The sequence below is a fragment of the Dermacentor variabilis genome, chromosome 5 (assembly GCF_050947875.1).
Source record: "Dermacentor variabilis isolate Ectoservices chromosome 5, ASM5094787v1, whole genome shotgun sequence".
NCBI classification, from domain to species: domain Eukaryota; kingdom Metazoa; phylum Arthropoda; class Arachnida; order Ixodida; family Ixodidae; genus Dermacentor; species Dermacentor variabilis.
Window position 1 is genome coordinate 18,398,054 of NC_134572.1, and position 15,718 is coordinate 18,413,771.

The following is a 15,718-nucleotide window of genomic DNA, read 5'->3' on the forward strand; positions in this document are numbered from 1 at the left end:
AATAATCAGCAGCAGCCTATTTTATGTCCACTGCATGCAGGGCGAAGGCCTCTCCTTGCGATCTCCAACCACCTATGTCCTGCGCCAACGGATTTCAACTAGCGCCCGCGAATTTCCTGACGTCATCGCCCCACCTGGTCTTCTTCCGTCCTCGACTGCGCTTCCTTTCTCTTGGCACCAATTCTGTAACCTTAATGGTCCACCAGTTATCCAACCGGCGCATTGCATCACCTGCCCAGCTCAATTTTTTTTTTCTCTTAATGTCAATTAATATCGGCTATACCCGTTTGCTCTTTTATCCAAACCGCTCTTTCTTTCTCTTAACGTTATGCCTAGCATTGTTCGTTCCATCGCCCTTTGCGCGGTCCTTAACTTGTTCTCAAGCTTCTTTGTCAGTCTCCAAGTTCCTGTCCCATATGTCAGCACCGGTGAAACGCACTGATTGTGCGCCTTTCTTTTCAATGATAATCGTAAGTTTCCCGTCAGGAGCTGACGATGTCTGCCGTATGCGCTCCAACCCATTTTTTTCTTCTGTAAGTTTCGTTATCATGGTCAGGGTTCCCTGTGAGCAATTGACCTAGGTAAACGTACTCCTTTAGACTCTTTTTTTTTTTTTTTTTTTTCCCGAGGCTGTGTAGCAAACTTGTTTTCTAAAAGAACACTTGATAAAAGCGGACTTCCATGCTGCGTAAAGCAAATTCATATAGAGGCTGACTAGCGATCCTGAACTCTTGTTCCCTTGCCCGGCTATTCATCAATATCTTTGTCTTCTGCATATTATGTTCTTCAACCCCACTCTTGCACTCTCTCTGTTAAGGTCCTCAATCATTTGTTGTAAGTCGTCTACAGTGTTGCTGAACACAATGGCATCTGCAAACCGAAGGTTACAGGGATATACGCCGTCGATCCTTACTCCTAGCCTTCCCGGTTTAATAGTTTGCATACTTCCAAGCACGCAGTGAATAGCATTGGAGAGATTGTCTTCTTGTCTACTCCTTTCTTTGTAGGTATCTTCCTACTTTTCTTGTGGAGAATAAAGGTATCTGTGGAATATCTGGATATTTTCCATGATATTTACGTAAGCGGCCTGTAGTCCTTTATTACGTAATCAATCTGTGGGTGGTAAATAATGGTTTGGTGGTTAACATGATCCACGGACCTCAAGGGCCGATAATGAACGCAGTAGAAACGTGAAAATAACAAGCTTGGTGGCATTCGCCGCCACCCAGTTTCAAAGGGTGTCGTCTCGTCTGTCTGTGTCTGTCTGTGTCTGTCTGTGTCTGTCTGTGTCTGTCTGTCTGTCTTGTCTTGTCGGCCTGTGTCTGTCTTGTCTTGTTGGCCTGTGTCTGTCAGTTTCGGCCATTTGGCGACTTGGCTCATTTCTTGCAGTCTACACAATCGTTCAAGCGTTTCAGCAACAAAAATAATTGTTCTTAATGTCAATGCTGACAACTTCCATAGTAGGAAATTAGGTGCCAGATTATATCAGCCCGCTTCGGCCAGCATAAAATGATGGGAAATACAAACATCGGCTCGGCTTCACTGATGTCTTTAGAGCAAATTATGACTGCGGGGGCTCATGCAGTTTTTGGCAGTGTATATGCATTAGACGCACGCACGCACACGCACACACACGCGCGCACACACACGCGCACACACACACGCGCGCACACACACGCGCACACACACGCGCGCACACACACGCGCGCGCGCACACACACGCGCGCACACACACACGCGCGCACACACACACACACACACACACACACACACACACACACACACACACACGCGCGCACACACACACACGCGCACACACACACACACACACACACACACACACACACACACACACACACACACACACACACACACACACACACACACACACACACACACACACACACACACACACACACACACACACCAATACATATTGGTTACCTTGCCCGGAAACTCTGTTAGCCTGCTCACACGGCAAATATCATTGATGGAGACTTGCGCGGACTCGCACGGGCCGGCAGGTCCTACGAACCTTGGGGTTCCCAGAAATAACAACACGAACCCAAGAAACCTGCTTGATACCTCGTCACGTCCAGGACAGGTTTCACGTTGCCCCGATACCACGCAACATGGACCCTAACCTACACTCCGGCAGGAGGAGAGCAAGGGCCCAGTACATGGAGAAAGCGTTCAGGTTCAGTACAACGGCCAGGTTTACGGACGCCGCCATGTATGGGACGAACAACAAGGGCGCAGTTGCAGTGGCATGCGACCACCGAGGCCACGTTACCTCCGCGGCATCGACCCGCCCCTGCACGATTACGGAAGCCGAAGAGCTGGCCATCGCGTTAGCCATCCGCGAGGGCCTACACGCAAATCAACCATTGACGATCCTCACGGATTCCCAGCAGGCCTGCCGCAACTTCCTACAGGGTAGAATTGGAAGACCTGCTGCACAAGTCCTAGCCGGAATACTCAAGGAGGACTCTGAGGACTTCGCCACCCAAACTATCATCTGGATACCGGGTCACACTGGCATCACGGGCAACCTGCAAGCCGACAGAGCAGCTCGAGGATTCGTACATAACCGAGCACTCATCACGCCGGCTGCAGAAGACCTGGACCCTGTCGACCTCGAGTATTCAGCCATCGTGAACTACCACAGAGGGCGTCGCTTGCGATATCCACCACCCCATCGAAACCTAAAGACAGAAGATGCCGCTGCCTGGCGTAGGCTCCAGACAGGCACTTACACGAACCTACACATATTACATCGGATACACCCCACAGCCTACAAGGACGAATGCCCATGGTGTGGGGCCACACCAACCCTATACCACATTACGTGGGAGTGCACACTACACAACATAGAACACCCAGACACGAACATAACGAGGGAGCAATGGGAGGCACTGCTGTCCAGCTCGGCCCTCGACGACCAGCTCGAGCTGATTAAGAGAGCGGAGAAGATGGCAAGAGCCAGCGGAGCCCTGGACTAAGGGCCCCGACCATTAGCGGTTTTTCTAATTATTCTTTTAATAAAGTTTATCCATCCATCCACCCCCTCTGCATCATTGAGCTTGTGCTAACGGGCACATAAGATCAGAAAACGCTTCAGTGGTTGTGCAGCTGCCTGGGAGTTAGGTCGAGCTACTGCAGAACGCGGTAACCGAAGTAAGCACGCAGAAGGAAACTATAGCTCACGAAGTTCACTTTTCGCTCTGTATGGAAAATAGATTAGATATATAGTTAGAAAATTTATTGTAATTTGATTTACAGTTCTTGCTTGTTGAGGGCCGAGGGAAAAACAAACTGCATTAGTTGCTAGACCGTCGCTTATCCGCTTCGGTGCGCATCGACGTTTCGGAGTATATAGCAATACATGGCATCGCCGCCAGGCTGCGGCATCTCCAGTGTGTCATTAAAGTCATCTCTGATCTCTCGCCGATCTGTGTTTTTGAAAGGTTGCGAAAGAGTTTGCACTGAACTGCAGCTGCGATGACGGCGACGGGATGTTAAAGAGAAATGGATGATGTCTACTGAATTAGGCACGGGGAATACCTCAGTTCTCGCGCTTCTCACCTTACGCAGGAACATTTGTCCACGTGATCTTGAGGTGAATAACACTCCTGGCATGGCGCGCCGCGTCATTTCATGATCGCTCAGCAGCTCCGTTCTACCGTGTGCCTGATTTGTATATTATTTTACTTTGTTTTTCTGTTGATGTACTGCTTGCTTATGTGCGGTTGAATGGGGGAATGTGGAACAATTCGCATACCAGCGTTTCAAAAACGTTCAGCTACGTCACGGAATCGTACCCTCTCCCGTCCTTCATTTCTTTCTTTTTTCTGACTGATAGATATATACTGTGTATTCGTAGAGAGACCTAAAGCTGCGGCAATGACCATAATTACTGCGCGACGTTGTCTACATTTGGCAGGATTACTATCTGGTTCCTTATACGTCAATGCCATTGTGTGGAATTGCAGATGGTACCGCCTCTCTCTTTGTTTGTTTACATGGGGGGGGGGGGGACACCATAGAGCAACACTGTCAGTCTGCAGCGGTACAGCTTTACCTTAGTTAAGTTCTTAATTCGTGTTGCGGAAAGTGACTGAATAATTAACGAAGAAAACGAAGGCCAAACTTTTTTTCTGGCAATTTCGCTCAGAAACTGAAGCGCCGGTACATCAGCGCGAGGACTCCAAAGTATCAACGCGACAGCGTTAAAGAGCTCGTGTCGCAGAAAATGAGGGGTCGGCGTTGGACTTTGTTTCGACAAAAATATTTTCCAACCGCCCATACGCAGACCGTCCATGTGGCACAAAGAAATTACTGAACTAATTTTATTTCTCAAGCTAAACTACGTAGAAAAATCCTGAAGTACGACTTACACACAACCTATGGACATGATAGCTCTTCGATTGTAATATGAATATACGAGAAAACATAATTCTGTTACGCGAAACGTCAAACCCCTTTTCCAGCCTTTCTACAATTCAGAGACAGCCGACGGCGCCCGCCATTTGCGCGCGCCGGCGCCTTTTAGCCTGTCCGCTATTCCGGTAAACTGGAGCGGTTTGGGCGGATTACCGGATTTGCGGGGGCGTAGCTAGATCGCTGCAGCCGCCTGGTAGCGTAGAGTTCAACCAGACAAACACAGAGCTAAAACTGCAGTAACCCACTATATCCTGCTTCGCTAGTGGTGCAAATTTTTGGCAGCGGCGTAATTGTGAACACGATTACGCCACTGTCGAATATTTACACCAGCAGATAAGCAGAATATAGTAATTAGCTCTGTGTTTGTGTGGTTGAGCTTTGCACCACCAGCTGGCGCCACCAATCTGGCCGCTCACGTTTACGCCCCCGCTATACCGGCAAACCGCCCGCACTTGCCGGAATACCGGACACGCTAAAAGTCTATTCTCGCAGTCCACTTAGCGGCCACGGAAAGTAAACATGTCCGCAATATGATTAATAAGACGCGATTCGAAGATTGGTGGAAGAAAAGCAGGAAAACGACAAAAAACGGGGACGAATAAAAACAAAGTTCACAATAGGGGGTCAGAATACTTGGTTTTGGGAATTCATCGTGGGTTTCTTTTTTCCTTTTTTTTCTTTTTTAACCTAGGTTGGACATTAGGCAGTACAATAGCAAGAGCTTGGTGGCGCAACTCACCGCCTCGTTCCAAAGGGGACGCTCATAACACCCATCCATCCGCGGCCCACGCAAGAGGCGGTGTTTCTATGAGAAGGCCCGCCTTCGTGCATAGCGTTCGCCGCGAGCGTTTCCCGGTAAGCGTTACGGTTGCATACGCTGCGCTGCAGTTGCCGGGAAGCATGAGAAGCAGTCAGGGATCTTTGAATGCTATCGCCTTCTACTCTTAAAGGCGAAGCTTAGGCGTCCTCCAAATTTTTTTTCTCATGTTTAGCCCGCATTGGCGCCGGCAAAGTTCGCGAAACTTGATATAGATTTGTCTTTGGCTCCTTAACAGTGCATTGTAGCCTTCCCTGAGCGGCATGCATTTCACTACACCTGTGTATGAACTCTTAAGTATACATAACGCCACAGTGCGGAACTTAAGGATGGCATCGCCGCCGGTCATATGGTTTTCTGTATTCTGTGGCTCACAAAGCCTTCCTTTCGCGATAACGGTGGTCGCTTCGCTCTTGCAAGTGCGTAGTTTACTAATGCAGCTCAGCTTAATATTCCTGAATCCTCTTTAGTTTCAAGGAACACAATCGCTGTTCAGGCTTCTCTGGCGCTGCACCTACAGTCGGCTATACTATAGCTCTACCTGGCGGGCGCAACAAGCGGTAAATATTCACCTGCAGTACGGCAGCAACGCCAATATTGTACCTGCGGTCCTGGCTGTAGCCCGGCACTGAACAATCGGAAGTAAGGAATCGCTGCTGCCTAGTCCCTTTGTTTATAACGGGCGTACGAGAACTGCGTTGAATTGGAGTTCTTTTGTGAGCGGCAGTGTTACCTTGCGCCACCCGCTTGTCTCGTAATACCTGAAAGGGACACTAAAGGTTAATATTAAGTCAACGTGGACTGTTGAAATACCATCCCAGAAACCTCGAAACGCTTGTTTCATGCGAAGAAGAGACTTATTTCATGAGAAAATGCGTTCTCAAGCGTCCGCGTACCTCTAGCGTAGTTGAAATCGCCCGCCCTCCGATCGAGGAGTGGCGACGTCATGGTCTCATAGTGACGTTGCACCGTCCGTGAGTAAAACGGCGCCCGCAGACGGCCTTACACTTTTCTGCGCAAAACGCAAACGCGTGGCCAGAAACTGAGCCAAGACAGAGCCGACAGCAGAGCGAAAGCGGAACTATGGTGGCTAGCGGAAGGGAAAGCGCGCGACGATAAGCTGGTTCTTTATTTTATGACGCCAACTTCGACGCTCGTTGCAATGGACGACCCTGACAACGACACATTGGCTCGCGATGCTGGGCTCGACTTCAGCGTTTTAAGCACTGATGAACGTGACCTGCTGCTGAGGGCTCGCGCTGCCGGCGTCGTTATGTACTACTACGACGGCAACTGTATGTCATGGCTGTACATATTCGCACATTTGTAGCTTTTCCTTCGTGAAAACCAAATGCCACACTCACCGCCCCATCTTCGACTTGCAGTTGTTCTTGCGTTTCGGAGAATGCAGGCAAGACCGACGGAACATCGCTACTCGGAAGCACTGCTTTGAAAGGCACTCCACACGACTTCAGTAAGTCGGCGTTGAAGTCGTAATCCTTTGGATGAAAGTGCAGCGAGCACACTATACGATTTTTCGGCTCTTTGCCAACGCGCTGTAGCAGAGGTACGACACTTAACCACTTCGAACGGAGGGGTTCACTCGTTGGCACAGTGATAAGTAACGTTGGATTCGCCGCTGCAACTGCCCTTGGCAAAGTCCGCGGACCGTTCGCGCATCCCACGACATCACATGGACGCGGCATTCTCGCTGCTTGTTCCAAATGTAAGTTGCACGAGCCATCTGAACCACCGCAGCACGACGCGATAACGAAACAACTGAAACTCCAGAACGCGCGCGGCGCAGAGTCGAGCGAAAACTAAACCTTTCGACCACCCATACTACTGAAGGGTAACGTCAGTGTTATTTTTTTCTTAGAATCGAACAGAAGTAGACAAGTAGCATTTTCGTCCGTCTTATAACGTAATGAAATTATCTTTTTAATACGAGTAGTTGAGTACTAGTGACATAAATTATGACGAGGTGTGCCTTCGTCATCCGGCTAGTACCGGAATGTCGCTGGGGGGGTCTCAAATCGTGTCATGCATTTACCTCAGTTTCTCGGTTACTAAAGCTCTGTTCGCGATTATATTGACGCCTTAGACGTTCTAGAGCATTGCTTTATCACTTTAACTTGACTTCATAGTAACCTTTAGTGTCCCTTTAAAGAGACGGCGTCCGGCGCGGCAGGCTGTCGCTATCTGAGCGCGCGGCAGGCACGGCACGCCTGTGCGTGGCTGTCACTGACTCACCCTCAAGGCGTCGTAGCGCGTTGTCCCCACCAGGCGGTCACTAGGGCTTGCGGCCGCGCTTCCGTCTCGCATCTCCATCATTGCATTCATCCCATCTTAGCGTCGCTCACCGACTGTTGCATCCGCAGCGCCGGTGCTTTGTTGCAGCTCTTCGGCGACCCCCTGGAAGTGCCGAAGTTTTGTCGGATCCAACGCCCTGAAATCGCCGCTTGTGGCACGGGGTGTTCGTGTGTACCCAGCGAACCCTCGTGGATAAATTTCCCGTCGCTGTGGCTCGATGATCTCGGAGACAGAGAGAGAGATTAAATCTGGCCAGGGCTCAAAGATCGGAGAGAGGATGCTGTTTCACTAGCGAAAGCCGTTCGCCACGGCGGCCGCCCGCTCGATCGCGGATACTGTACAGCGCGGCGGGAGGTAGCTCGTGCTGTCTACAGCTGTCTATTTGTGCGCGCGCGCTCGTCCGCAGGAGATGTTTTAGCGCGCCCGCATCGGCTGGCTGTGTGCGACTCTCTCCCTCCCTCCCTTGCTTTCGGCGTTACTGGCGGCGGTGCTTCGTCCACTTGTCGTTGAGGCTTGCGTGAGCACCGCCTCGATATTTGCCACTGGTCGTAACATTCGCTTCGCGGTCCAGCACGTGTACTTGCCACCGCACTTAGACTGACGACGTGTCAGCTTATTTATCCATTCTGTAGCGCTTTCATTGTTACTCGTATTCCGGCCGCCGCAACGAAAGAGGCGCGCCAGCGTGAGCGCGCGGACGACACATGACCCGACGCCAGCTGCGTATATTTTTAAATTTTTTTGGACGTCCGCTTTCGTTTTACACCACATCCTCTCTCACTCTCTAGTTATGGCGTTTCCGAACGCACTTTGTGCTCTTGGTCCGCCTCCCCCCTCGTCAGTTCCTCTTGTGCGCGGCGCGGTCTCTCGACAAGCGCGCGTGCTCGCGCTGACGTTATGGGGCACCTTGAAATGTCGCTTCTGCGCGAGGCTCCTTTCTGCCGGCGCTGCTGCGTGTTTGTTGCACTGCGCAGCCTGTAAAGTGCGGCCTTTCTTGTCGCTTTTGTATTGGGCTGAGAAAATATACCGTAGGCGCCGGAGCACGCGTGGTTTTCACGCATAGACATCGGTAAGCGGCAGCTGTTCTCTGGAACGCCTGCGGACCTCACTCCGGCGACACTATGGCGCGGGCGTTCAGTCGCCTAGTGCGTTTATGTGCGGCGGAAGGACCGTTTACTGCAGTGATTCGACAAAGGACCATTAGTGCATCTCTCGGGAGCGAGGATTGCCCGGGCCACGGACTTGTCCGATACTACGCGCGCCCACAGTGACTGGTAAGCTGCACAGCCGCGTCCAGCTGCCCGGGAACATGTGCTCGCGCTTTTTTGTGCGGCGGCGACATGCTTCTGTGCGCGATGAAATCGCAGTTAGTGTTTTGGGTTTTTCTATAACGAAGTAACTAATGCGGAAGAAGATCGAGAGATGACACGCTTACGTAATCTGTAGCGGTCGCGCAGTAAACATTTCCTGTGGATTAACTCCACGTAAGTGGCTCACTTGTTTACTTGTTTCCGTCAGTGCTGTGCATTGCGCTGTGCATTATATGCGTCAGTGTATTATATGCTTTTATATGTGCCATCCGCACACCATGGTCAATTGGTTCACTTGCTGTAAAGGCACATTTTTCTGTACGCTTAAGTGCATCATTGATCGACATTAGAATCACTTTATTTCGTCGTATTCCGTGCGTAAAATTTTACTTTTTGAATTAGCAGGCTGCGCAGTAATGGCTCCTAGTGGTGCAGATTGTATGGCTGACGGGAAGCTCCTGCGAAGCTCCGTGAAACGTGTGCTTGATGTGTTCGGACACGTGGGTTAAGACCAATGAGAGGGGGGAAGGAGGGGGGGATGCAAGGACTGAGCATATACGCTCAATTGATCCTTGTCCGCATGTACTGATCAGCCTATTCAATCAGCCCCACGTGTGCTAGTGTTACCCGTTTAATGGCCGAATGCGTCTTGGGCGCCTCTCGTGGAGACCATGGAATCGGGTGCTCGAGTGTATATGGAAAACGATGTGTTCCACTGGTCACACATATTCCAAGACGCACATCTTCAATTGGATAGCTGCCGGCCACTGCGTTTGCTTGTCACCCTTTGCTGCCACCGCTGCTCCTTTTCGTCATCACTTTGGGTGTGCCGATCGAGCCACGATTTCCGGCTGCGTTTCGCGCCAAGCAGCTCGTGCGACGATGTCTGATTCGCGTCTGGAAGAACTGGAAGTTCGCGCCTTCTCTCTCACCAGCTGCCTGAGCGGCCCGAATGCGTCATGAACTCATACATACATTTCTAGCTCGCATTTAGTAGCTCTGAGGGACCGCGCGAAATTTTATGCAATAACCGCGGCTGCCAAGGACGGAGCACGCGAAATTAAAGACACGACAAAAAAGTGTCTATATCGTAACTTGGTGCCACGTTGGCAAGGCGGTGTGTGCTATATATAAAATGGTAACAATTTACCGCAGACACAAGTTCAAATTCTATTCGCTATAATGAAAGGCAAGGATCCTGCTGGTTGTAACCAGTTGTCGTTCTACCCGGACTGACCTTGAATGTATTAACCGGTAATACATTTGTTATGCGCTCCCGTAAGGGAAGATGTTTGGTTGTGTGGAGCGTCAGAGCAGCTTATTTATTAAAGACCGCCTAATCTATAAACATGCGCACAATTACCGTCGTACATAATTCGCACACGCCTTAAGCCCCTTCATGCTCCTCCTGCGCAAAGTGCTGAACATTTCTCATTGGGCTGCCTTGAATGTGCTAGCTTTATGCGTTTTCCTTCTCAAGCCTGCAATATTTGATTCTTTGATGCGTGTGCAGCCGCAAGACATGTCTTACTTGTTCGGGCTAAGTTTCTCAGCTACTGCATGCACCTGTAGCTCAGCGTTGCAATGAAGAGTCCGCGTATAGTAAGTAACAAAGCTGAAAAAGAAATCACCTTCGAACCAGCGTTCACGAAACAACAGGACCTCGTAAAGCTACAATGCATATTAAGTTGAGCATCTTCCGAATTTTTTTTTCACTTGCGATATAGGCGAGGCTTGACGACCAAATTTGTCGCATCAGTCGCCTAACGTTCTCTGACGGTGGTCCTTGGGACTGCATGAAATCATCGCTCAGTATACATATCTCATTCAGAGCATTTTTACGTGTATGCCACATCTCACATAGGTCGCACAATTTGTTTAATGATATTTCACTCTCCTGTTCTATTTCGTCTGAGAAACGGTTAATTTTGCTAGAAAAACAGCCTTTTCTTTCTCTTCAAGACGGCAAAACCTTATTGCTGTATCCCGTAGGCGGTGCTATTTGCACCGTTTTGGGAAGTTTATTCATGCATCGAGTTAATGCGCATATTGGTGCTGCTAAAATGGCCGCTTATCGTAAGCGGTATTCCATTCTAAGCCGATTACGCTGTACCAGTATTTCCTATGCTGAATGCTTGTGTTTACGGGCGTGATGCTTTTGCAGTAAACAGCTAGAATGACCGCAGCCAGGCACGAATGCATTTTTACCAGGTGCCTATACTTCGTTGTATTAAAATACAGCTAAGTAAGCGCCTGGTAAAATGCATTCGTACCAAGTTTCGCATTCACGTTGTTCCTTTCCTTTCCGTTCTTCCCTTTTCTATCTCTTTCGTGCTTTTAGCTGCGCCGCTCCATGGTATGGCTTGCTCGCATACTACATGCGACGTAATTGCTAGTGTAGCGGATGAAAAAAATATCCGTGGACAATTTATCACGTATTATGAGTAGCGAAAGCGCTAATGTCCATTTGAACGCCGCTGAGTACTCCTTCGAGTTTCGCTCCGCGAGCAATGTACGTACCATAGTGGTACGTGCTGCCCGAGCCAGCAAGCAGCAGCAGCCTGCGGTGCCAACGCAACACCTGGCGCGATACTCCGCCCGCTCTGTTCCGACTGGCTGCGACGCCACGACACGAGCGCGCCACGACGGCGCCGTTTCGCGGCCATACTCGGCCATTTGACGCTTTCGCTTAAAAAAAAATTGAAGCGCGTGTTTTCTATTTAAAGCCGTGCAAGAATGTACTGCAATGGTTCTCGCACGTTTGCGTGCGCATAATGGATACGCCATACCCATTGAGCGTATGAACCTCGTGTCTCTGCTAGCGTTCGGCAAAACAAATTCAGAAAGTGCCTTTCCGTCTTTCTTCCCTCTTTTTTTTTTTTCGAATTTGGAAATAATGATCTTGCAGGCTTCACATGATTTCTTATTCTTAATTTCTTAGCTGCCAGAAGACGCGCATGTCCTAACGCGGCGATATACATATGCGTCAAGATTTGCCGTCTTATTTAGATAGCATCAGACAATTGAAGTTCCTTTTCTTTGTGTCAAGCTGCAGGACTAAGCAGTGAGAACTTTTGGTAAGATCGCAGCGGTGAAATCAAAACGATGTTTTTCGTTCTCGGTGTTCTTGTTTTCTTTAGTTTCACGTATCTGAAGGTGCGCTTCTCCTAGTAACACTTCTGCTGCACAGGGAAGGCCACACACTGTGGAACGTCTGGTTTTAGACAACATACTTCGAACTCAAAATGTCAAAAAAAGGTCATATATAATAATGTATATAATTAATGTAAGTAATGTAATATGTATGAATTAATGGAAATGAAAGTGGATGAAAAACAACTGCCGCAGGTGGGATACTAACCCACGCGCGCGCGTAATGCAAAGACGTGGGTTCGTATCCCACCTGCGGCCAGTTGGTGTTCCATGCACTTTCATTTCCATTGTCATTTCTTTGGCTCAATGTTCTTATGATATTGTTAGGAAGAGGAAGCCCGATTCACAAATGTATTTGCAAATATTTACGTGGGGAGAAGTTAGTCGTAATCGTGCTGGCTGGTGCAAAGATCACAGCTCCAGGAGATAGACTACCACTTCCCCTTCGTCTTCCTCTTGCGCGCGCGGTCCTGTCCAAATGCACCGTAACAATACAATAAAAATCAGGCCCCTCAGTTCCCTTCCTTCTCGTTCATTATTATATATATACATATATATAACTACTAAAGACACGCGACGGAGGGCGACAACACAGGGCGTCCCTCCGTCCTGTGTCTGTAGCGGTTTCTTTAATTCACAATGTCTCGCCAACTGGCCTAGAACTTTACCTTGCAAAATTATGTCGTCAAAGAGACGACACCACAGGCACCCCGAACTCCTGTCAGTCTACTGCAGCAGCCTCTCTCACACCGCTGCAGTACTTTATCCATACGACCACCTTTGCACCAGAAAGGTCTGCTGCTACATTTTGCGACCGTAGAAGTCACTGAGTGATCCAGCGCAATCTTTGGTAGCAACCCGTCCCCATGCATTGTGATGCTGCTGCGAGGGGAATGTCTTGGCAGCGTGGAAGCCATTGACGCCGCGCAATTTATGGGCGTGCCCGATCACACGCACTGCGCCACTTACAGTACCGCTCAGTGCTATTTCTACGTCTGCTCCGTCCTCCTGTTATGTATTTGGTTTCTCCATTGCTGATAACCTTAGGCCGGCCCAACATTCCCAGCACTGTACCTGTATCGCGTGTCCTCCACAGAACGTCATGTAGTTAAAGAGCAAGTCGACGACATGCTTCGACGCGATGTGGTTAGACCTTCGAACAGTCCATGGGCATCACCTGTCGTCCTTGTTGGGGAAAAAAATGACGGTTATGTACGGTTCTGTGTGGACTTTCGGTGCCTCAACAAGATTACTCGCGAGGACGTTTACCCCGCACCTCCACCACCTGTAAAGGCGTTTATAAGTCACCGGCGTTTGGCACCGACTGTTCGTGCATGGCACGGTCTCCCAGCACGAGTGGCATTCACGAGCAAAAGCGCTGAAGAGGACGGCCCACTGTATCGTTCTAATCCTTCTCTGCAATATATATATATATATATATATATATATATATATATATATATATATATATATATATATATATAATGTGTGTGTGTGTGTGGTGCGTGTGTGTGTATATGTATATGACGTGTTATTTCAGACGTTGAGTGCGTTAACATATTTAATTCTGCCTTCGCATCTGCATTCCCTAGACAACAAAAACCACCACCTCTCATGACAGCCAGTGACCCCACAAATGCAATGCCAGCCGTTACATTGTCAGAAACCGGCATATCCCTTCTTATATATAAGTTAAAACTTTCTTCATCTACCGGTATTGATGAAATCAACACAAAGGTCTTGAAAAACACTCGCCACACGTCTGCCAAGTTTTTATGCTTGCTATTCTCGCAGTCCATTTCTAAAGGTATCATACGCCACGACTGGAAAGTGGGGAAGGTCGTCCCAGTCCACAAGTCGGGTAAAAAAGATTCACCACATAACTACCGCCCCATATCACTTACCAGCATACTCTACAAGCTCATGGAACACGTCATTTACTCTTTGACAATGCAGTTTCTGGACTCAAATAATTTATTTCATTCATCACAGCATGGATTTCGTAAAGGTTACTCCTGTGAGACTGAACTAGCCATTTTCGTTCACGACCTGCATGCCAACCTTGACGCTAACCTCCAAACTGACTCAATATTCCTCGACTTTGCTAAGACATTTGACAAGGTACCCCATAACCGCCTATTTCTGAAACTTTCAGGCCTAAACTTGCATTGTGACATACTAGCATGGATAAAAGAATTCTTGACTCACCGCTCCCAATCAGTCGTCATTAGTAAGCAAATGTCTAACTTACTACCAGTGTCCTCATTGGTGCCCCAAGGATCCGTCCTTGAGCCTCTTTTGTTTTTAATTTGTATTAACGACCTACCTCAGAAATTAGATTGCCATATTCGGATGTTTGCCGACGATTGCGTTATTTACAAAACAGTTACTGACTCCTTTAACCAACGATCCCTACAAGATAACCTAAATCTGGTACAAAACTGGTGCAAGGACTGGCTAATGACGCTTAATATAAACAAATGCAAATATATATCTTTCCACCGTCACAGTAATCCTCTCCTGTTTCCCTACACTATCTCTAACGTTCCTATCGACCCTGTCCAATCATATAAATATTTCGGTGTTCACCTTAGTCATGATCTTGCGTGGAATAGCCATATCGCGAATATTATTTCATCTGCTAACAAAACGCTTGGCTTCTTAAAGCGTCATCTCCACTCTGCCCCCCTGCATGTTAAGCTACTCGCATACAAATCACTAGTTCGATCAAAATTAGAATACGCATCGCCCATCTGGTCCCCGAAACAAGTATACCCTGCTAATTCACTTGAATCAGTTCAAAACAGGGCAACTAGATTCATTCATTCCTCGTACTCTTTTGATATCAGCATGTCATCTCTGAAATCGCAGTCCAACCTACCTACTCTTGCACTTCGTCGCCACATTTCTAGTTCGGGCTTATTTCATAAATTCTTTTATTCCGAGCTATCACAGGAACCCTACATCTGCCCTCCCCCACCACGTTTCTCTTCGCACCGGACATCAGCAGCAGCAGGTATATATATATCTCGACCACGAGCACGCACAAAAACTTTTGCTTCGTCAGTCTTCCCCCGGACTGCTTGCGACTAGAACGGCCTTCTCCAAGAACTTGCTGCCATCACATGCCCATCTATGTTCCTTAACCAAATTACGCGTGCGCTTGCATCACAATAATCATTTTTGTTTGTATAACTCGTTCAAATTTTTTTTCTGTATACTGTTGTTAACCTATGTGTGTCCCACCCCTTATGTAATACCCTCACATGAGGGTCTTTAAGGAAACAAAGTGAAGTGAAGTATATATGTGTATATGTATGTATATATGTATATATATATGTATGTATGTATGTATGTATGTATATGTATATATGTATATGTATATATATGTATGTATATATGTATATGTATATATGTATGTATATATATAGTAGCGCTGATACATGCGGTTCTGCGCTGGTTCTGGCCCCCTGTCGTCATCCAAAATAAGACGCGTGCCTATGCAGATGCGTAAATGTTTTCGGCTATGCTAATGCTCAAGAATGCGCCGCCTTTCTTTTCATGCGTAGCGCATTCAGGCGACGTGACCGCCCTCGGCTGCCACCGCCAAAGTAATAACAACACCCTAGCGGCAGCATATGTATTCACGAGAAAAAAAAAAGGTATAATATGAACACGGGAG

At 48.3% G+C, this 15,718-nt stretch overlaps 2 protein-coding genes across 9 annotated transcripts in view; one reads left to right on the plus strand and one right to left on the minus strand.

Moving 5' to 3' along the window:
• LOC142582329 (proton-coupled zinc antiporter SLC30A2-like) overlaps window positions 1–8,047 on the minus strand; it is a 70,101-nt gene extending 62,054 nt beyond the window's left edge. Inside the window, exon 1 of the mRNA XM_075691912.1 lies at window positions 7,514–8,047. Coding sequence (XP_075548027.1) covers window positions 7,514–7,603 — 90 coding nt within the window. The 5' untranslated portion in view covers window positions 7,604–8,047. The remainder of the gene's footprint in view (window positions 1–7,513) is intronic.
• The window catches only part of LOC142582328 (zinc transporter ZIP10-like), a 113,672-nt gene that overhangs the window by 28,642 nt on the left and 69,312 nt on the right, over window positions 1–15,718 (plus strand). For 2 of the 8 annotated variants that reach the window (XM_075691903.1, XM_075691910.1), the window contains exon 1: window positions 8,213–8,847. The exons of 5 other annotated variants lie outside the window; for them this stretch is intronic. The gene's annotated coding sequence lies outside the window, so the exon portion shown is untranslated. Of the gene's footprint in view, window positions 1–5,279; window positions 5,299–8,212; window positions 8,848–15,718 lie in introns of those variants that run through there. One more of the 8 variants, XM_075691907.1, reaches the window with a different exon arrangement.